Source organism: Rhipicephalus sanguineus, chromosome 11 (assembly GCF_013339695.2).
Source record: "Rhipicephalus sanguineus isolate Rsan-2018 chromosome 11, BIME_Rsan_1.4, whole genome shotgun sequence".
NCBI lineage: Eukaryota > Metazoa > Arthropoda > Arachnida > Ixodida > Ixodidae > Rhipicephalus > Rhipicephalus sanguineus.
This window is the reverse complement of record NC_051186.1, coordinates 139,882,044-139,903,900: the sequence shown is the minus strand read 5'-3', so window position 1 is coordinate 139,903,900 and position 21,857 is coordinate 139,882,044. Positions and strand designations below refer to the sequence as shown.

The following is a 21,857-nucleotide window of genomic DNA, read 5'->3' as shown; positions in this document are numbered from 1 at the left end:
ATTACTGCATTCCTGATGCAATAATAATAGGAAAGAGGGGATCACGGGGATCACCGCTGAACTGTAAGGTACGCCAAACCTACGAGGATCGTGACAGCGACCAGCGGCACATGTCAACCGTTGTCAAAAATGGCGGCACCCGCATTCACCTCGCCTCCACCGCAGTTCGACGGTGCGACGCTGCTGCGGAAACTTGGACAAACTACACGGAAAGGCTGGAAGCGTACTTCGACACCAGCGGCATATCAGATGAGTCTCGGAAACGCTCCATTCTCATCACATGTCTGACTCCCGAGTTGTACGGCCGCTTGAGGAACCTGCTGGCGCCAAAGAAACCGCTCGACGAGCCATACGACGCCATTATCGCCCTGCTCACCCAGCACTTGAGTCCGACGCCTTCGGAAATCTATGAAACGTTTCGATTTCAAACTAGGGTGCAGAATGCAGGCGAAAAAGTGTCGGAGTACTAGCGGAGCTGCAGAAGATCGCGGACAACTGTGGATTCGGTTCGGCTCTAGAGCGCAACCTCAGGGACAGATTTGTGATCGGCCTGCACGTGAAGAAGGGTCGCTCAGGTCAAACCTCGGAAGTCCGAAAACCACAACCATGTATTCGCTGCGGTGCCTGCTCACACGAACCTCCAAACTGTCCACACAAAAACTCAACATGTTTCAAGTGCCAAAAACGAGGACACTTGGCAGCGAGCTGTTTGGGAGGCAAGAAACAGGGAAAACCTAACTTTCAGGAGAACTGAACAAGTCATCGACATATTCACAGTCACTATCACATCGACAACCAGTGTCGTGAAGCCAGTTTACAAACACTCAGCTGGGGCGGCGAACTCCTCAGTATGCAAATTGACACTGGGTCTCCTGTTTGCATAATTTCGGAGGACACGTACCGCGCTCATGCGAACCAGTGGCCCAAGTTGGAATTGAATTGAATTGAAAAACGTTTATTAAAAAAGAAGAGGGGTTTGAGAAGCAGGTGGGTGGGGCCCCTAGTCCAGGGCTCCACTGGCCTCAGCAGCCCGCCGCGCCTGGTGCAGGAGAGCCACTTGGGCCTCCTTTTCCTCGCTGGCGAGCAGGGTCTCCCACTGCTCCGTCCTGAATATTTGCGCCGGAATCTGAGGCGAGTTAATTTTTGGGGGCCTTAATTAACATTCCCACGTAATGTGAGAAAGGGTTGGCTGTCCTCCACACCACGCGCCAAGTTGGAAAAAACTGGAAGAGAACTTCGCTGCTACCTGGGACAGCTGCCTGTCTGTGGAGTACTGAACATGACAGTTGAGCACCAAGGTCGACAAATGGCAACTGAACTGTTCGTTGTGAAATGTTCGGGACCAGCACTTTGTGGCCGTGATGTGATTCTGGGACTGGGTCTCATGCACGACATTCAGGTGGGAGCAGTCCTAGGCTCGACCGAATATACCTCTGCAACTACAATGAAGTTCAAGGCAGACTTCAAAGATTTGTTCCAGCCAGGTACAGGTCTGATGAGAGGGCCACCAGTCAACATTGCCCTTAAGAAGGATGCTAACCCCAGATTCCTGAAAGCTCGCTCACTCCCATATGCACTCCTCAATAAGGTTGCGGCAGAACTGGAACGCACGTGCCAACAAGGGATTTTGACCCCCATCAGCCACAGCAAGTGGGCAACACCTATTGTTCCAGTTGTGAAACCAGACGGAACTCTGAGAATCTGTGGAGACTTCAAGGTCTCAGTCAACCCTGCATGTGACATTGACCAATATCCTCTTCCCAAGGTTGAAGACATCTTTGCATCACTGAAAGGAGGCTACTGGTTCTCCAAATTGGATCTTCGTGAAGCATACTGTCACATACCGTTGAGTGAGGAGGCAAAAAAAGTTGCAGTGTTGAATAGCCACAAAGGTCTATTTGCATACAACGGGCTTCCATACGGCATCGCCTCAGCTCTGGCAATCTTTCAAAGAAGGATGGAAGCTCTTCTGCAAGGCATCCCAGGCACTCGGGTCTTTTTGGACGATGTGCTTATTTCAGAGCCTGAAGATAGCTATGGAAAGACGGTGAGAAGTGTGCTACAGGTCTTCCGTGAAAATGGAATTCAACTGCGGGAGGACAAGTGCGTTTTTGGTGCAAGGGAGGTGACCTACCTTGGACATCGTATTGACCGGGAGGGCTTGCATTCATCAGAAAGAAAAATGGAAGCCATCATGCAACCTCCTGCACCCCAGAATGTCCAGGAACTTAGGTCGTTCCTAGGGTTGATCACCTACTACCGCAGTTTCCTTCCAAACATGTCAACTGTTCTGGCACCACTGTACCAACTTCTTCAGCAAAATGCAACGTGGAGGTTGACAGCGTTGGAAAAAGAGGCCTTTAGCAATGCAAAGAGTGCTCTGAAAAACTCAGACCTGGTAGTCCATTTTGACCCCACAGAAGAGTACTCGAATGTGATGCGTCCCCACAAGGCATCGGTGCAGTGCTATCACATGTCATCAATGGCACCGAAAGACCTATTGTATTTCGGTCTCGCGGACAACTTTTCTTGGCAATGAAGGAAAGGCTACGGGGGCGGAACTCCTGCACATGTACTGCTCCGCGAAGTAGTCCGGTTCGGCGCACGTTTCGAATTGAGTTTAGGTTTGTGAACCTTCCGTACCTCCTGTGACGGCCATTTGATTATTCGAGCGGCCGTCACAGGCTTACACAGCCATTTGTTAGTGAAATTCGTCACAAGCTCCCTCGGCGAGCCGTCGGAAAAGCTGGAGGGTGACGAGCGGTCACCTGAGGACGAAGACGCCATTTTGACTGTGAGGTGCACATAAAAGGTGCGACGTTTTCACAGGTGCAAACACGCGAAATGACGCTGCATAAAGCAAGACAAATATAAATATCTCCTTGGTGTGCGCTTGACCCTCTCTTCAAACAATGCCCCGTAGAAAATAAAGTAATAGAGTTTTTTTTTTATTCTCATGCAGAAAACACGGACGCGATTGTGGGACTACAATCTTCAGCAGTAGCACACGCGTAGTTCGGCTCTCTAGCCTTCCCTTCATTGCCAAGAAAACTTATTTGCTGTGTCGGGAGTTCACCCTGAAAACTGACCACGAGCCCTTGGTAGGTTTGTTCAAGGAAAACCGCCCAATTCCAAGCACTGCTGCTGCACGCATTCAACGATGGGCAATGACTCTGGGTGCGCACAAATACGTCATTCGGTATAAGCCCGGCTCCCGGAACCAGAATGCCGATTCCCTCAGTCGCCTTCCGTTGCCAGCAAGCAAAGTGGAACAGGAAATGCAGGACCTTGGAACACATTACATATCAGCGCACGCAACGTCCGGAGGCTGCCATCTCGCCTCTGTTGAACACCCATTTCCTGAATTAGTCGTGGGAGGCGCGGCTCACGGAACTGGAAATGGGAAGCCAACTGGCGACCCTTGACCAGGCTCGGTGAGCCGCTGCAGCCAGTGGGGTCCTGGAAGAGGGGCACCAACCACCCTAAAAATTCCAAGCCCTGATTTGAATAAATAAACGTTTCTTCTCTCTCGAGTACATATCGATTATGCTGGTCCAATTGAGGACAAAATGATCCTGGTTGTGGTCGATAGCTACTCTGGGTGGATTGAAGCTGTACACACAGACAGCAACATCAGCAGCAACGATTGAAACCTTGCGAGACATTTTTGCACGGTTTGGTTTGCCCACCTGCCTCGTGTCGGATAACGGCACATCATTCTGCAGTGCAGAGTTCAGGGAATTTGTGATCGAAAATGGCATACGCCATTTCCGTACTGCACCGTCGTTCCACCCGCAGTCAAACGGGCTGGCCGAAAGGGCTCTAAGAGCAGTAAAGGATGGCCTAAAGAGGCAAACAGATCGTACGTTAGTTGCACGACTGAACCGTTGGCTTCACACCCATAGGCGCACACCATCAGGTAACAGAGACAAAGCCCCTGCGGAAATGCTTCTCACCTTCAGACCCAGAGGACGGCTCGACCTGCTACTGCACAAGGCAGACTATCTCGTGCCTACTACGGACAAAAACACAGAAAGGAAATGGTCACCTGGAGAGGCAGTTCTTGCTCGAAATTTTGGCAAGGGACCAAGGTGGATCAGTGGCACCACCAACCGAATGGCAACCGAATGGCAAGCATCTTGATAGCTATGGGCACAATAACCCGGCACTTTGATCAGATGCGGAAAAGACACTCGGAAAGACCAAGGGAGCAAGAGATGTGGTGGGACACCGGCGACACGCAAGCTGGCTCAGCATCTTCACTGCAAGCCTTACCTTGGCGACCAGTTCGTGCGCGGCGACCTCCAACTCGTTTGGACTTGTGAGAACGACGTGCTTGTGTGTGTGGTGTGAAGTGGTGATGTTCAAAACCAAGTGTGTGTGTGGGGGGGGGGTTGTTGGCTGAACTATGTGGTCTGGCAAATGTGTGTAACGAAACCGTGAATAAAATGTTGTTGCTCTGTTCCCGCTGTCCGGGACTAATTAAGAGAACAACACAGCTCGTTCCTTGATCGGCAGGTCTTTCACACACTTAGCCATACACTGCAAGGACTGCAGCGAAAGCGGGTGCAGGCTTGTGTTTGAAATAACCACAGTGGTGTACAGGCATCTTGGGAAAACTCAGAGGAAAATTACTGAGGTCTTTCACATCAGCTGGGAGGGTTCGAGGTGCATAAGCCATCCCTCTATCAGTTTGCATGATACTGAGATAGGGTACTTACAAAGACACGTGCCAACAGATGATGTGGTGGTTTAAGCAACTGTCTCTTCAATGAAAATTCACTTGTTGGTAGCACGTCGTCCTGTGTTTATACCCTTCTTTACGCCTGTCTTTCTGCGTTTTTCAAGCATTGATCAGCTAGTATGTACGTTCGGGCTCCAGGCCACTTGGTTTAATTTTTAGAATGTTGGTGCACGAAAGAACAATAACACAGGAGAAAGAAACACGGCACAAATTATCTACTCAGAGTTTATTGAAACAACAAACATATATGTGTGGTTTGATGAACACGTGTTAAAAATCATGACAAGACAAAGATTGTTTCAGTGACGCACTTCCAGGTAGTCTAGCTCTACGGCAAGTTACGTGACCGAGGGTTTCGTGACACATGGATCACCCGCTTGAATCTGTTCTAAAATGAGGTACCAACTCGCCCGGCAGTCCATCCTTTTGGTTTAATTCATTTCCAGACCGACTGGTTCTAGGTCGTTACAGGTTGAAGATTAAATGTTTCATTTCCGGACCAACTGGTTACAGCTCGCTTTATTCTTGGACAGCTTGTTCCACTATAAGGACAAATGGTTTCAGCTGATTCCATTTACAGACCAACTGGTTTCAGCTGGTTCCATTTTCAGGCTGGAGTGTTTCATGCTGAAAAGCAACACGAACCAGCGGGTAACCTGTTGGCTTATACTTGGTCTCAGATCATCATCATCATCATCAGCCTGTCTACGCCCACTGCAGGGCAAAGGCCTCCCCCATGTTCCGCCAATCAACCCGGTCCTGTGCTTTCTGCTGCCACGTTATACCTACAAACTTCTTAATCTCATCTACCCACCTAATTTTCTGTCTCCCCCTCACGCGTTTGCTATCTCTTGGAATCCAGTCAGTTACCCTTAATGACCACCGGTTATCCTGCCGACGTGCTACGTGCCCGGCCCATATCCATTTCTTCTTCTTAATTTCAACTATGATGTCCTTAACCCCCGTTTGCTCCCTGACCCACTCTGCTCTCTTCCTGTCGCTTAAGGTTGCACCTATCATTTTCCTTTCCATCGCTCGCTGCGTCGTCCTCAATTTAAGTTGAACCCTCTTTGTAAGTCTCCAGGTTTCTGCTCCGTAGGTAAGTACCGGTAAGATGCAGCTGTTATATACCTTCCTCTTGAGGGATAGTGGTAGACTACCATTCATGATTTGACAATGCTTGCCGAATGAGCCCCATCCCATCCTTATTCTTCTAGTTATTTCACTCTCATGGTTCGGCTCCGCGGTTACTACCTGTCCTAAGTAGACGTACTCCTTTACAACTTCCAGTGTCTCGCCACCTATTGCAAAGCGCTCTTCTCTGCCAAGATTGTTCCACATTACTTTAGTTTTATGCATATTGATTTTCAGACCTACTCTTCTACTTTCCGTATCTAGTTCAGTAATCATGAGCTGTAATTCGTCTCCCGCATTACTCATCAATGCAATGTCATCAGCGAATCGCAGGTTACTGAGATACGCTCCATTAACTCTTATCCCTAATTCTTCCCAATCTAGGGCCCTGAAAACCTCCTGTAAACACGCGGTGAATAACATTGGAGAGATCGTGTCTCCCTGCCGTACGCCCTTCTTTATTGGGATTCTGTCGCTTTCTTTATGGAGGACTATAGTGGCTCTGGATCCGCTGTAGATTTCTTCCATTATGTTTATATAGGCTTCGTCGATGCCCTGATTCCGCAGTGCCTGCATGACTGCTGACGTCTCCACCGAATCAAATGCCTTCTCGTAATCTATGAAGGATATATGTATAGGGGTTGGTTGTATTCCGCGTATTTCTCTATCACCTGATTGATTTCTCTATCACCTGGTCTCAGATGGTTCCCGTTAAAAGTAGCTAAAACCACCATGGAATATTAGAGAGGTTGAGAATTGGGGATCCAAGACACTGGGCCCCCAAGCTGCGTTGGGCAGCCTGCTCTTGCGTTTGGATGATCAGCAGAGTTTGAGAATTGGGCCAACGCAGGCTGCGTTGGGTCAAGCGCACGGAGCGCCACGCGTGACGAAATTTAAAATCATGCGAGACGCGGGCCATAATGCGCCGTGGCCCACGCTGTGTCTGTGTCTTCTCGCTGGTGACCCAAGACGCCTTAGGGCCCCACGCTAGTTTTCAATTTTTGCGTCTCTGGTCAACGCGAGCGCAAGAGCCCAAGAGTGGCTTGGGTTCTGCGCATGCGCCCTGGCGGCTGGCAAGCTCCTTGGGTCCCCAAGCTCCTTGGGGCCCCAATTCTCAAACTCTCTATTATCACCTGGGAAGAAAAGAAAGTATGAAGCAAAGGTCGATAGACAGAAAGAAAGGAAAAATGGGAAAAGATAAAAGAGGGAAAGGAACAAAGAAATAAAAAGGCATGCAATAAAAAAGAGAGAGGGGAAAGAGAGAAAATATAGAAAAATAAAGAAAGAAGTACGCCCACGCCGAGCTTTGCTTGCCCCCATTTTCAAGGAGTCTACATTGTTTTTTCCTGTGCGTACAATACTTTTTTTCACTGTGATGTTGATTTCGTGGCCAATTGGGTGTGGAAAAAAAGATAGCTCTCATAAGGTTAAAATGCGCATAGTTGCGATGAATTTGCAATGCAGTTTACATCCACACAGGTATGTTATATGTCGTGCTTAGTGGATTGCTTGTACTGCTATCACTTTAAGTTTATTGACATGAAGATCCACACGGGTATGTTATATGTCGTGCTTACTGGATTGCTTCTACTGCTATCACTTTAAGTTTATTGACATGAAGGGGAAGTAAAAATATGTGTGTTTGCCGGCTTTTTAATGTGCAAGCCTTACAAGGCTCACGTGAAGGCTGTACTGACGAAATGGTGGCAGAAAATGTGTTACAAAATTATGGCACAGAAATACAGAAAATATCGTTAAAAAATCGAAGACTGGCAAACGTATCATGTCCTGAAACGGCACTGCTACTATTGAGCCATGGCTGAGAAGACAAGGTACCCAACCTAATGGTGAGGGCGTGTGGATGGCACATGATGTGCCACTCGCCCCTTGTGTCTCATTCACTTGTTATGTGCAAAAATTGGCATGGTAGGGTATGAATGACTGATTGAATGTGAACTTTGTGGGGTTCCCCGTCCACTCCAATGAATTGGGGCCGCTCGTCGACGCAACTCAGCAAACCATTTATTAATAAAGCTTTAAAACTGTTAGGTCAACAAATGAAAATGCATAAAACCAAACTTCCAAGAACACTTCTGCGCCGGTCCAGCTAACCTTGGCCCCGGCGGACCGCACGTCGCGCACACACGCACACCTCAAGCAAGTTCGCCGAGCGCTCCCCCTTGACCGTTCGCCGTGCCCGCTTATAAAGCATGCCTGCATCCGGGCGCCTGCGCAGTGGCCCTCGCTGTTGTGCCTTGTCACCGCCGGTGCTGACATGGGCGAGGGTGGTGATCTGGCGATTTTCGAGGGTTCCCCACACATTCCCCCTCTCCAAAGAAGGCGTCGCCTCACCGCCTCCCTTGACGACGTCCTTGGTTTTGGCGGTTCCCCACGCAGCAGCTCCGGTCTTAGTCGCAGGCTTGCGTAGGGCACCACTGGGCTCGTGCTTCGTGCGCTCGACAGAGAGCATCTTCCCGTTTCGTTCGGGGCAGTGCAAGCGCTGGACGCACTTGTCCGCTTCCTCCGCGGGGCTCACCATGGTGAAGCCGTGACTGTGTGCGCTGGGCGTCTTGGCGGGCATCACCTCATCACGCTTACTGAACAGCGGCTTCAGGTCGGCTGCTGGCGTTGTGCTGGCTAGCCCACTGCCCCGCAGGTTGCCCACGTGCTGCTCGTCCGTGGCTGCGTTGGGCGTCGAATTAGCATCTGTGCCGGCAGCCCTTGTCACAGACGAAGCGGCCCTCTTGGCCACGGCGCTGCTGCCTTCGGCGGGATCCTTGGCCTCCGCCACAGATGCTGCAGCCGTTCTCGTGGCGATTCTCTCGTTCCCGGTCTCTGCGGCTGGTATCGGCGTCTCTGTACTCGCCTTCATCATCACGCCGGCCTGGTCGTTGCCCTCAGCATCACCGCCATCTTTGTCCTCCTTCTCGGGCCCATAATGCTTCGCCATCCCTTGGAGGCGCGGCGTCTTGACCAGAGCCATGGTCTTGACTGCCGTCCGTCGTCGAGTCGGAAGCAGTGACATGTGTCGAAGTCAACAATCTCGACGTCGTGGAGGCTAGGTCCTCATCCATCCTCGCGGCCACGCCCGTGTTCAAGTCGACGATGTGGTCGGTCTGCATCACCAAGGCCGCCTCACCCTCGTTGGTGGCGTTTCCACCTTCCGTTGCAGCCAAAACGTTCTCTTCCCTGGCGTCATCCCTGTCGTCTCCCTTTAAATGGCACTCGTCCTGGCCTGTTCCCGCGTCACCGCTGTCGGCGTCGTCCTTCTTCGCGACGTTGACCACCTCGCCTTCGGGCTCCTCTTGCGCCGGCATGCAGTTCCGCCCAACCGGGGCCGTCAGCCATCCGAAGTTCATCGTTGGGACCACCACGCCCTTCGCCGCGCAATAGGCTGCGGATTCGGCGTGGCCCCTCGCCGCGCAGTACACTGCGGAAGCCACGTCGAGGCGCTCCATGGTCTCCAGCAGCTTTTGCAGCGCAGCCTCCATTCTTGCTGGCAGTAGACGGGGCCGATTTCACGTTGGGCGCCAGTTTTTTCTTTCTTTCTTCTTTTTTCAACTCAACAAACCATTTATTAATAAAGCTTTAAAACTGTTAGGTCAACAAATGAAAATGCATAAAACCAAACTTCCAAGAACACTTCTGCGGCGGTCCAGCTAACCTTTGCCCCGGCGGACCGCACGTCGCGCACACACGCACACCTCAAGCAAGTTCGCCGAGCACTCCCCCTTGACCGTTCGCCGTACCCGCTTATAAAGCATGTCTGCATCCGGGCGCCTGCGCAGTGGCCCTCGCTGTTGTGCCTTGTCACCGTCGGTGCTGACATGGGCGAGGGTGGTGATCTGGCGATTTTCGAGGGTTCCCCACAACTTTTACAGCCTCTGCCAAATTACATTCGTGGGCTGTTGTATTCTTTTGGTTCCGTGTTAGACTAACAAACGTCATGGCTTTCACATACATTTATCTTAAAAGGACTGACAAATGGACAGAACACGTAAATGAACCTTTGTGTATCTGGAAAGACCTTGAATTATAGTGATGGAATCGAGCACCCTTTCACGATTTTAGTAGGATATGTATGCTTCAGGTGGGTTTGAAAATTGCAGCAACTGCAATGCGGTGTCGCCTGGTGGTGAAGCCTTAATTTGTACTGAGTTTTGAAGTACTTAAATTGCTGTATGTTGCCTGCTGCTGCTCAGATAATCATAACTCGGGTTTAAAATTACAGTCGGTATATAAAAATGCATCCCCACTTTATTATTTGCTTATTACGCAGTAAAAGAAGTTGATGCTGAGAAGTGGGGGCTTCCTTCACGGCAATAGAGAACCTGCATTTAACCGTGGTGCATGCATGCGGCGTCTCTCAGGTGTTTCACACATGTGCTTTGTTGTGGCGGAAAATGGTGCAGATACATTCAATGGCTGTTGGCCCCTGTTTGCAACATGTGTTGCGTATAAGACTCCATAAGCAACAAATTTCGACACAGTGCTCCATCACCATTTCCCTGTTGCTAGGATGATTTCGCTGCGATAAAAAAAAGCAGGCACCTTAAAAATTGGTTTTCGGTCCTTTTAGGGCATAGCTAAGGATTCCTATAAATTTTCAAAGCAGAAACACAGGAGCTGTTCAAAAAGGGTAAATAATTATAGTATAGCTGGTAATGGTAAAGTCATTTTCCCAAAGCAAGGTAGCCAGCTGAACGACATAAGCTCTCATGTTTTTGCTTTAATGTTCCAGCAGGGATGAAATAAATGATTCTATTGTGCAAGTTTTCTGTTCATTTCGGTGCACTTCACGTTTCGAAGGATTAGTAAACTACTAAAAAAATTCAGTTTTATAAATACTAATGGCTATTGAATCAAATACAATAGTGTGCAATTCGGTATGTGAAATCGTTGAATATGTCAATATTTGCGCACCCCTAGAATACTTACAGTGTCGGAACTTCCCTGATGTGTGCAATTCTCCATGTTGGCCTTACATGTTTCCTACAGGAAGCTTCTGTGCCATGATCATAAAATATTTGAACAGATCCTTCATAGCATTAAGCGTTTTATTTGCACTAGATGTGTTCTGTCTACCGTGAAATCCCGAGCAAGTGCCCCCTCCCCCTACGGTGAAGGAAAATCTAACAAGATTTGGAAGGAGGGGGGGGGCTCTTGCTTGGTCATGGATAAATATTCAAGGTGGCGGTGGAAGAGCCACTAAGAATAAAGAATGCACGCCCGTGCTTCTAATGTAATGCTTTATTGAATGTGCATGCATTTTCTGTTTTTATTAATTCTCGTCGGGTGAATAAAAACAGTGATGAAACAGTGAAAATGGTGAATATTTGAAATCCCCCGAAAAAGGGAGCGGACGCTTGCTCGGGATTTTACGGTAAAGCATTTGTATGGTTCAGATATATTCACGTTCCACAAGCATAGTTCCGTAGCGTCATTAACCCTGTAATGCCTAGAGGCAGTTATGCCTTACACAAAAATTGTGAGAAAACACTCACCATATTTACTCTTCTCTTAAAGTTCATTTAAGATAAATGAGTGAAATTTTATTCGAGGCATAACTTAATTAGTTTTGATTAAAAATAATTAATCATTTTGGATAAATGTGCAACTCAGTGTGGCTGCATTATAACATGATAAATATGCCATAACTGTTTTTCCATGAATCTTTCAGAGCAAGGGCGGATTATCCAGGGTTCAAAAGGTTCAAATGAACCAGGCCCTCCGGGTTTAGGGGGCCCTCCGAGGACTGGAAAACATGTCAGAATTCATGGCATGGGTCTAAAAAGTTTAAGCCTCCTTCTGATATCCCCTGACTGAAACAGAGATTCTCTATTTCCACAATGACTGCTTCAAAAAGCTGTTAGTTGCAAAGTTGCATAATCATGAAGTCAGCTAACAGTTCTTCAGTCTTAGGCAAAATCGTTCCGTTAGCTCAAAGCCATGCATTGCGTTATTAGAGATAGGGCAGAGGCGACTGTAGTAAATGAACATTGTGAAAACTTCGGCAGATCCCATGCCTCGTGGGAATCGATTCCATGCAATGCAGCCGGCGAGTAACTGTCTATGTTTCATTTTTTTGGTTGAGCCAAGCGTTACGAGGTGGATTGACATTAAGTTCAGTAGTTCTGTGCACAGCATGGGCTTACCAGGAACGTCCACTACAATGGCATCTACCGGTGACTACACTAGGTAACTTATGGTTTGACATAACGTCAAGGTCAACACTCACGTTAGAGCACAGACATCAGTATTATCAAAACGAAGTACACCTTATGGTGTGACAATGTGAATATCACATGTAACTTTCGTTAGCGTATTACCACGGGGCTGAGCAATGCTTGATTGCTTAATCACAGGAATACGAATGTAATGTTTACCCAATCGCGCGTCAACTCGTTCGCGAGTGGGGGGGGGGGGGGGGGGGGCTGGCATTGCTTACTCTTTCCGCCGTGTATATATGTATATATATGATTTGAGGTGATTTCTTATATTCATAGAGCTGGTCAGATGACTTGCTTTTCAAAACTGTTTGTTTTAAATTAAGGAAGAATCTGCACAGATTGTGCAGGCTCGGTCACCCTATACCGCGACAACACAGCAGTGTTTAATAACATTTCGGAAATATTACCGTGAAGCAGGCGCGTAGCCAGAAATTTTTTAGGGGCGAAGCTCCTTAAAGCGGCACCCGTTCGTCCCTCGTAGTGCGTAACGAGTCGTAACGCTAGTACCAGATCTTGACCTCCAAGGTGGTGCCGGTGGGAGATTTCTCCTGTGCGTTGTTGAACAATAAAAAATTCGCAGCGTGCGCGTTAACTAAAAGCCGAATTCTTCTGTCTCTCATTCCCCATTAGCAGCCATTGGCATGTTCCAGTAGGAAACGTTAGTAGAAGTAGAAGTGTAAGTGTTAGCTAAAAGCCGACTTTTTCTGTCTCTCATTCCCATTAGCAGCCATTGTTTACCTCGAAGGTAGTGCCTGGTGAGATTTCTCCTGTGCGTGATTAAACAATAAAATTTTGTTCAAAACGCCGTTGATTGATGAAATAAACCAACGAAAGACGCCAGATGTTTTCTAAAAGCAAAACGAAAAGACGCCAGATGTTTCTAAAGCAAAACGAAAAGACGCCAGCTGCTTAACGAAAGACGCCAGATGTTTTCTAAAGCAATGGTTTTCGAAACAATGAAAATTCACAGCGTACATGTAAAATTAAAGTGAGCTGCAAGTCGTCATAACTCTCATCGAACCTTTAGTATAAACGCGCCCGATCTCACGTCGGTGATGATGTACTGGGCAGAATTCACGGAAGATTCACGGTTTACCGATGAACCTCCGCAGCTTCGCCCACTCATCATCATTCACTCCGTGGATATGCTGTGATTTTGGGGGGGGGGCGGCGGGGGGGGGGGGGGGTTCAACCATACTTTATGTATGTTCGTGTGTGCAGTTGTATATACGCCAGCAAAACTGAAAAATTTGGGGGGGGGGGGTTGCACCCCCCAACCCCCCCTAGCTACGCCCCTGCCGTGAAGCTTAAAAAGCACACCCAAATTTAACCTGATCATCTGAGCATTGCATAAGCAAACTTCCCAGCCTTAGTTTGGCGTTGTAGACACGATGAGTATGAAGAACCTGCTATGACTCTAGTACCTTAAGTTCTCACTTATTAAACAAAACATGTGGCTGACAAAGCAAGGTACTTCGCAGAAGTCTTCAGGATGAGCCGAGTGCCAGTTTCTTTACTGTTAGAGCCCTCTAATATAAAGTCTTTCTTAAGAAGAAGACCAAGTTCAGTCTATTAATACTTAAGCAAACCACATTGAGCAGGTTGTGTATAGTTATAAGATTATAAATGACTACGAACTTATATACTAGGTGTCGTCCCTTGGTCTCCTACTTTTTCAAGCTTTGGTGGGGGGTGGACGGAAAAGCGGTAAAGTGGCCCTTTACTCCTGCCCTCCGGTTCCTCCCAAGTAAATAGCCTACGTAAATTGTGTAATCTCAAATTTTCCTTTGAAAAAATGTGGGCGATTATAACATTAAACTACCCCGCATTGTTTCCTTCCGTATAGGTCGTTAGCTGTTAATGATTGGTTGAAATTTTCTGGGTCATGCTCACAGCACCTGCTCTTAAAACGACACAACAAATGACGCATAAGTGACCCAGCGCGTAATTACCACGTACGCATGACTGCGTAAAAAATAATAATAATGAACTATTTTCAATACAGCGTATTGTTTGTCATTGGTTCCTCGCTACTCGTCGAAAATATTCAATGTGCCATAAAAACGCTGATCATCTCCCTGGTGAGGTAGATCAAGTAACGGGGCAAACTTGAAGGTTGGGCTTCTCGATGTGCTTGAGTCCGCTACCTTGTTACAAGCCACCACGATCGCTGCAGGCTACCATAGGATAAGCCAAGTGAAGCAGGCTAATCGGAGACTAAAGTGGGAATCTATTTTACCTGACCTGGCTAGGTACAACTAAAATACCGGACACTTCAGCCCACTCATCAACTCACAGCAGCTTGAATATGGAGCAGTGGCGATGCTATTCGTTTTCAAAGAAAGAAACTGAATTTCCTGAAAAACGAGAGCATTTGATCGGGCTATAATACGTTCACTTGTTCCCGCCCATATTTGTGCCACGGATTACTTAAATTTCAGGCCAGGCAGAACGAAATAAAATCATGATAGATTGCTGTAATGTTATAGAGCCTCTACTGAGCGATAGCCTCCTCTGCAATGCTCGAGTGAATTGGAGGGAATTGGAGCCGGCACGCTTGCCGACATGAAGCTAAAGCTATTCCTACTCTTGCAGGCTTTTGCTGCCTTTTGGACGGAAACTGCCCATCAGCCGTACGGTGGACGTGCGGATCACCTATGCACTGCCAACCCAGCTTTGGATCCACCACGCGAAGTGCCGTCAGCTGAAGCATTTTCATCGCTGGACGAGGAATACTGCAGTGCTCGCTGGGACGCTAGCGTTGACGATTTCGTCGGCGACTGTTACGTGTGTGGAATACCACGTGACCCAGAACTGGCGTATATATCGGCGCGACACCTTGGCTGCGTGGGAATTGGAGCCGGCACGCTTGCCGACATGAAGCTAAAGCTATTCCTACTCTTGCAGGTTAGTACTATTCGTATGCTTGAAATTCCTAAAGAAATTGTAGCGTTGCCGGCTCCACCCACAAAGGCATGTGTTTCGTGTACTGCGTCGCGTGTTCCGTGTACTGCATGCTCTACATTTAATAGGAAAAGTTTTCGTTTCATTTTGAACCGAGTGCTATATCTCGCTCTTCTTTTGTTGCTTTCTGGAGACATTGAGCTCAATCCTGGGCCTTTCGATAAAGGTGAAATGGATTATTTGAAGAATTTGCAGGATACTATTATGACTAAGTTAGAGAATATAGATGCTAGAATAACTAACAGTGATACTAAGATGGCTGAAATCAAGAGCAAGCTAGAGGTGACTCAGGGCCACATAGACAGCGTTGTGAAATTGGTAGAAGAGCAAGCCACTGTAATTAAGGATCTAACTCATCAAGTGAGAGTTCTGCAGAAGAAAAACAATGATCTTGAGAACAGAGGCCGCAGAATGAACCTTGTGTTTTATGGCATAGATGATAATGACCAGCATGAAACTTGGGAACAGTCGGAAGCACTGGTAAAAGGCATCTGCACTGCACAACTGGGATATGACCTGACGACAATTCAAAGGGCACATCGTGTAGGCCGTTTTAATGAACGGAGAAAACGTCCCATTATTGTGAACTTTTCATCCGAGAAAGAAAAAGAGGCCGTTTTGAAAAAATCTAGCAACTTCAAAGGTACACCGTACAGCGTTAACCAGGATGTTTCTTTTGAAACACGTAGGTTGCGAAAGAAACTTTGGGAATACGGTAAAGTGAGAAAGGCAGATAAAAAGAACCAGGTTAAGCTAAAAGCCGATAAACTGATTATAAATGGCAAAGTATTTACATGGGACGATGAAAAGGATGAAGTCGTCGCCTTGACTAAACGATGACAAAAAATTGTGTAACCTACGCTTATCGTGGTCTAATTATTGTAGTAGTGAATTGTCGAAGTGTAATAAATAAAGTAGATGAGCTCGCTGGCTTGGTTGAGTATCTAAAGGCAGATATCGTGTTCGGTACAGAATCTTGGCTCAACGCGGCTATCACTGATAGTGAGGTGTTTCCGCACAACTACACTGCCTATCGCAAAGATAGGACGAGTCTTGGCGGCGGTGTTTTCTTGTTGGTTCATTCATCACTTCCATCCCCTATGCTTGACATCGGGAATGACGCAATCGAGTCAGTTTGGTGTACTGTTACACTAGATAACCGGTTTTCCTTCGTGGCTGGGACATTTTATCGGCCGCCCAGCGCAAATTTCAGTGTATTAGAAACATTAGGCGATATCATTTCTGAGGTATGTGACCACACCATATTGTTAGCTGTTGATTTTAATTTACCCGATCTTAACTGGAAAGATGATTCATGCCAGATGTTGCATGCCAGCCGTAGTAATCTTGAAATGAAAAACATTATTGATACTTTCGGGTTGAAACAGTACGTCTTGGAACCCACGAGACTTAATCATACCCTCGATCTTATCTTTTGTAACTCGCCTAATATAGTAAGTAATGTTGATATAATTCCAGGTATTAGCGACCATCAGGTTGTTGTAGCAGAAATTAAAACAAAAACTCCACGAGTGAAAACGTTTACTAGTAGAAAAGTGTTCTTTTTTGATAAAGGCGACTATACGTCAATTTCCGCACGACTTCTCGATTATTTGCCTGTTTTTGAGTGCTTGGCGGAGGAGCACGATGTAGAATACTTGTGGAACGTATTTAAAAATAAGGTACTTGAATTTTCAGAGCTGTTCATACCAAGTATTGACTCGGCTAGGCTTAAGAAGCGTAAAAAACCATGGGTAACTAACAGTATTCTGAAAATAATTAAGAAACGAAGGCGGGCATTTAAAACGTACAAAAAAACAAAACGAGAAGTTCATTACGAAAAGCTACAGGAACTGACGCGCGAGTACAAAGAGAAGAGCTATAAGGTGGGCTAGTTGGTGTTGATTCATCTTCCAAGGTGCGCTTAGTGAACACAAACAGCACAAACGAAAAAAGTACAGGACATAAGGCAACGAGCGCAAACTACCAACTGGTTTATTGTCTGAAAAAACGTAACCCCAAGAAAGGGGTGTGTCAAACGAGCATGCGCAGATACTCATAAAAACGCAAACGGGGCAGGGCGAAAATGCGGGGGGGGGGGGGTAAGAAGAAAGGAAAAGGTGAAAAAGGAGGGTATGGAGGGAACGCGATCAGAAGAAGCAAGATCTAATCAAAATTAGCTTGTAATTTTCGCGAAATCTACCTCAGCCGCTGTAAGGACGATAGAAGGGGCACTAACACAAGCTTCCTCGCCTTCTTCCATAATTTTCAATGTCTCTAAGATTTCTCGGACCGTTTTATCTTCGGAGCGGGCTACTACAGCTGTTCTTTCGAAGAAGGCTTTACATGAACATTTCTTGCAATGTGCCGCTAAGTTACTAGCGGCTGCTAGCTGCTGGCAAGCGTACCGATGCTCTCTTAGCCTTAGGTTAAGGCATCGTCCCGTCTGTCCGACGTACGACCTACCACACGATAACGGTATCTTATACACCACCCCTTTCGTGCACTCTACGAACCTGTCTCTGTGCTTAACATCGCAAATTGGCTTTTGGGTCATTTGACCTGCATTGACCTTTTTGCACAAGCCTTTCAGCTTTTGCGGAGCTGAAAAGATTACGTTAATATCGTGTCGCGCAGCGATTTTCCTCATTCTATGTGAAAGACTGTGTACGTATGGCAACACGACAGGCCTCTTGCTTTTATCTATAGGTATTTTAGCTATGCTAGGGTCGCGTTTTAGTTCTCCTATCTGCTTTTCACAAATTTGTGTGATCATTCCTTTAGGATAGCCACTGCTCTGAAGTCGCTTAATTTGGGTTGCTACGCTTTCTTCTACCCTGTGGTGGCATGATTTCGCAAGGGCTTGCTTCAGGCACGTGGTTGCGATTCCTCTTTTAATTATTTTTGAATGCCCCGAATCGAAAGGAAGAAGCCCTTTCTCCCCGCGCACATTGTACAACCAACAGGTATGTTGATCCCCCATCTCGATTTCTAAGTCAAGGAACTGTAATTTACCTTCCACTGGGAGTTCAAATGTGAATTCCAACCCTTTATGTGCCCTTTCAAATGACTTGACAACACTCTGCGGAGTAAATGTGTCTTTCATGTTTCTTTTGGTGCAAATTAAATAGTCGTCGACGTATCGGAAACATGCGATAATGCCAATTTCGCGTAGACTATCCGACATCTCACGGTTACCCACTGCCAAAAACAAATCTGATAAAACCGGTGCAACGCAAGATCCGATTGGGACACCCTCTTTTGGACGTATAAAAGCCCTTCATGTTCTATCACAGTTGAGTGCAGATAATAGTCCAAAAGGTCGAGGAAACCCGCAACACTGCACTTGCATAAGTCCTGGAACTTGGAAATCCCGAACAGGTCAATGGCGTCCTCAACTGCCCTGACAGTCTCTTTCCTCGGGATATTGTAGAAAAGGTCTTTGACGTCTATTGAGAAACAGTTCACCGGTGGGCTGTCTCGTATGTATTCAATCACTTTGAGGGCGTTGGGAACCCTAAAGGGGTCGTTGACTGGGAGAGAAGAAGCTCACCTACGCTCTCGCAAACCGTTTGACTAACCCAATATTGACAAGCTTGTTTGGAAGGTTGGCACCGGCAGACAAGGCATCGAGACGTCTAAGCAAAATCATCAGGACGGAAACCTGGCGACAAATTCGATTCTTCAGAAACCACATCACTGCAATATGCGAGAGCGAGCTCGACGGACAAGCCTCAAGGGATATGACCAGGTATTTCTTTCACCTTGCCGAAAATAGGGCGAATTCCTTGTGGAAAGCATCATTTAAGACGCTACCTAGGAAAGAGAAAGCTTGTAAAAAAGAAGGTACTAATGTTATAAACCTGTCGACTGAACAACTGCCACCATCCGCATGTCAAGTGCTGCAGAAAGGACCTAAGTTTGCAATTCAGCCTAAGGTTCAGCCACTCGAGCTGATGTCATGGATACGCAAAATCGCAGACAGGATACCGGAAGAAGAAAAAAACAGTGTTCATAAAGGAAGGCATCAAAGGCGCTACCCCTGATGTATTTAAGAAGCCGAATGAGCAATCTCTGGCGAGAGTGGCCAGAAAAATCAAAGAAAAAGACTTGAAGCTCCTGCTATCAGACAAGACTAACGCGTTTGTGCTCATCAGTTTGGACGAGTATTCAAACTTGTCCTTGCAATCTATCCTGAAGGTGTTTAAAAGAAATAAGACTGACAGTAAAAAGCTGGATTGCAAGAAAAAAGAAGCAGTGAAAACATGCGAAAGACTGGGCCTTACAAATCTGGGGAAAAGAATTAAAGAAAGCAAGGAAATGACCCTGAAGCCGTTTTTCTCAGTGAAAACGCACAAACCGGGCAACCCGTTCAGGACGATAGTTGAAGACAAAGGTACATGGCAACGCTGTCTAGCGGGCTTCCTCCAAGGTTGTCTTTCTTCTCTCCCAGTCAACGACCCCTTTAGGGTTCTCAACGCCCTCAAAGTGATTGAATACATACGAGACAGCCCACCGGTGAACTGTTTCTCAATAGACGTCAAAAACCTTTTCTACAATATCCCGAGGAAAGAGACTGTCAGGGCAGTTGAGGACGCCATTGACCTGTTCGGGATTTCCAAGTTCCAGGACTTATGCAAGTGCAGTGTCGCGGGTTTCCTCGACCTTCTGGACTATTATCTGCACTCAACTGTGATAGAACATGAAGGGCTTTTATACGTCCAAAAATAGGGTGTCCCAATCGGTTCTTGCGTTGCACCGGTTTTATCAGATTTGTTTTTGGCAGTGGGTAACCGTGAGATGTCGGATAGTCTACGCGAAATTGGCATTATCGCATGTTTCCGATACGTCGACGACTATTTAATTTGCACCAAAAGAAACATGAAAGACACATTTACTCCGCAGAGTGTTGTCAAGTCATTTGAAAGGGCACATAAAGGGTTGGAATTCACATTTGAACTCCCAGTGGAAGGTAAATTACAGTTCCTTGACTTAGAAATCGAGATGGGGGATCAACATACCTGTTGGTCGTACAATGTGCGCGGGGAAAAAGGGCTTCTTCCTTTCGATTCGGGGCATTCAAAAATAATTAAAGAGGAATCGCAACCACGTGCCTGAAGCAAGCCCTTGCGAAATCATGCCACCACAGGGTAGAAGAAAGCGTAGCAACCCAAATTAAGCGACTTCAGAGCAGTGGCTATACTAAAGGAATGATCACACAAATTTGTGAAAAGCAGATAGGAGAACTAAAACGCGACCCTAGCATAGCTAAAATACCTATAGATAAAAGCAAGAGGCCTGTCGTGTTGCCATACGTACAGTCTTTCACATAGAATGAGGAAAATCGCTGCGCGACACGATATTAACGTAATCTTTTCAGCTCCGCAAAAGCTGAAAGGCTTGTGCAAAAAGGTCAATGCAGGTCAAATGACCCAAAAGCCAATTTGCGATGTTAAGCACAGAGACAGGTTCGTAGAGTGCACGAAAGGGGTGGTGTATAAGATACCGTTATCGTGTGGTAGGTCGTACGTCGGACAGACGGGACGATGCCTTAACCTAAGGCTAAGAGAGCATCGGTACGCTTGCCAGCAGCTAGCAGCCGCTAGTAACTTAGCGGCACATTGCAAGAAATGTTCATGTAAAGCCTTCTTCGAAAGAACAGCTGTAGTAGCCCGCTCCGAAGATAAAACGGTCCGAGAAATCTTAGAGACATTGAAAATTATGGAAGAAGCGAGGAAGCTTGTGTTAGTGCCCCTTCTATCGTCCTTACAGCGGCTGAGGTAGATTTCGCGAAAATTACAAGCTAATTTTGATTAGATCTTGCTTCTTCTGATCGCGTTCCCTCCATACCCTCCTTTTTCACCTTTTCCTTTCTTCTTACCCCCCCCCCCCCGCATTTTCGCCCTGCCCCGTTTGCGTTTTATGAGTATCTGCGCATGCTCGTTTGACACACCCCTTTCTTGGGGTTACGTTTTTTCAGACAATAAACCAGTTGGTAGTTTGCGCTCGTTGCCTTATGTCCTGTACTTTTCGTTTGTGCTGTTTGTGTTCACTAAGCGCACCTTGGAAGATGAGTACAAAGAGGTATCAGAAGATGCAAAGAAGCAATTCTTGAAACGACTAAATGAAAATATGAGAACAAATCCTAAACCTTTTTGGCAATATTTAAAGGGATGTGGGTCCGATCCTGTTGGAATAAATGAACTTATTTTCAATGGACACACTCTTTCTGAGGATGTAGAAAAAGCCACGTGCTTAAATAATTACTTCCAATCAGTCTTTCTTCCTATGTCTACATTAGGCTCACTTTTGCCAAGTAGTAGTGTTCCTTTTATGCAACCACTCGAAATTAGTGTTAGTGGCATTGAGGCCTTGCTCGAGAACCTCGATGAAGGTAAAGCTACGGGTCCTGATGGCGTTTCTCCAAGACTTCTAAAACAGTGTGCTCATCCAATTTCACTTTACCTTTACTTAATCTTTGAAAAATCGTTAGGTACTGGTCGGTTGCCAGAAGATTGGAAAGTAGCAAATGTAGTCCCAATTCACAAAGGAGGTTCCAAGAAAGACGTCGCGAATTGTAGACCTATTTCGCTTACATCGATATCCTGCAAGATTATTGAACATATAATATACAAGGCTATAATGAAGCATTTATTAGATCACAATTTATTAACAAAGAAACAACACGGTTTTCGTAAAGGTTTTTCATGTACAACGCAGCTTCTTGAGTTTTTTAACGACCTAGCATCAGAAATAGACTTGGGTGGGCAAACAGACTGCATTTT

General features: G+C 46.7%; 1 protein-coding gene across 1 annotated transcript; it reads left to right on the top strand.

The window, feature by feature from the left end:
• The first annotated feature begins 1,306 nt into the window (after nucleotides 1–1,306).
• LOC119375458 (uncharacterized protein K02A2.6-like) lies at nucleotides 1,307–4,174 on the top strand. The gene is made up of 2 exons (XM_037645634.1): nucleotides 1,307–2,458; nucleotides 3,920–4,174. Exons 1-2 carry the CDS (start codon nucleotides 1,307–1,309, stop codon nucleotides 4,172–4,174), a joined length of 1,407 nt encoding a protein of 468 aa, XP_037501562.1.
• The last annotated feature ends 17,683 nt before the right edge of the window (nucleotides 4,175–21,857 follow it).

What these genes read in the sequence shown, in the direction of transcription:
- LOC119375458 (XM_037645634.1), top strand. Translation starts at nt 1,307, where the DNA reads ATGGCAACTGAACTGTTCGTTGTGAAATGTTCGGGACCAGCACTTTGT. An exon ending in TGCGTCCCCACAAGGCATCG is followed by an intron (nt 2,459 to 3,919) that starts GTGCAGTGCTAT and finishes GCACACCATCAG; the next exon opens with GTAACAGAGACAAAGCCCCT.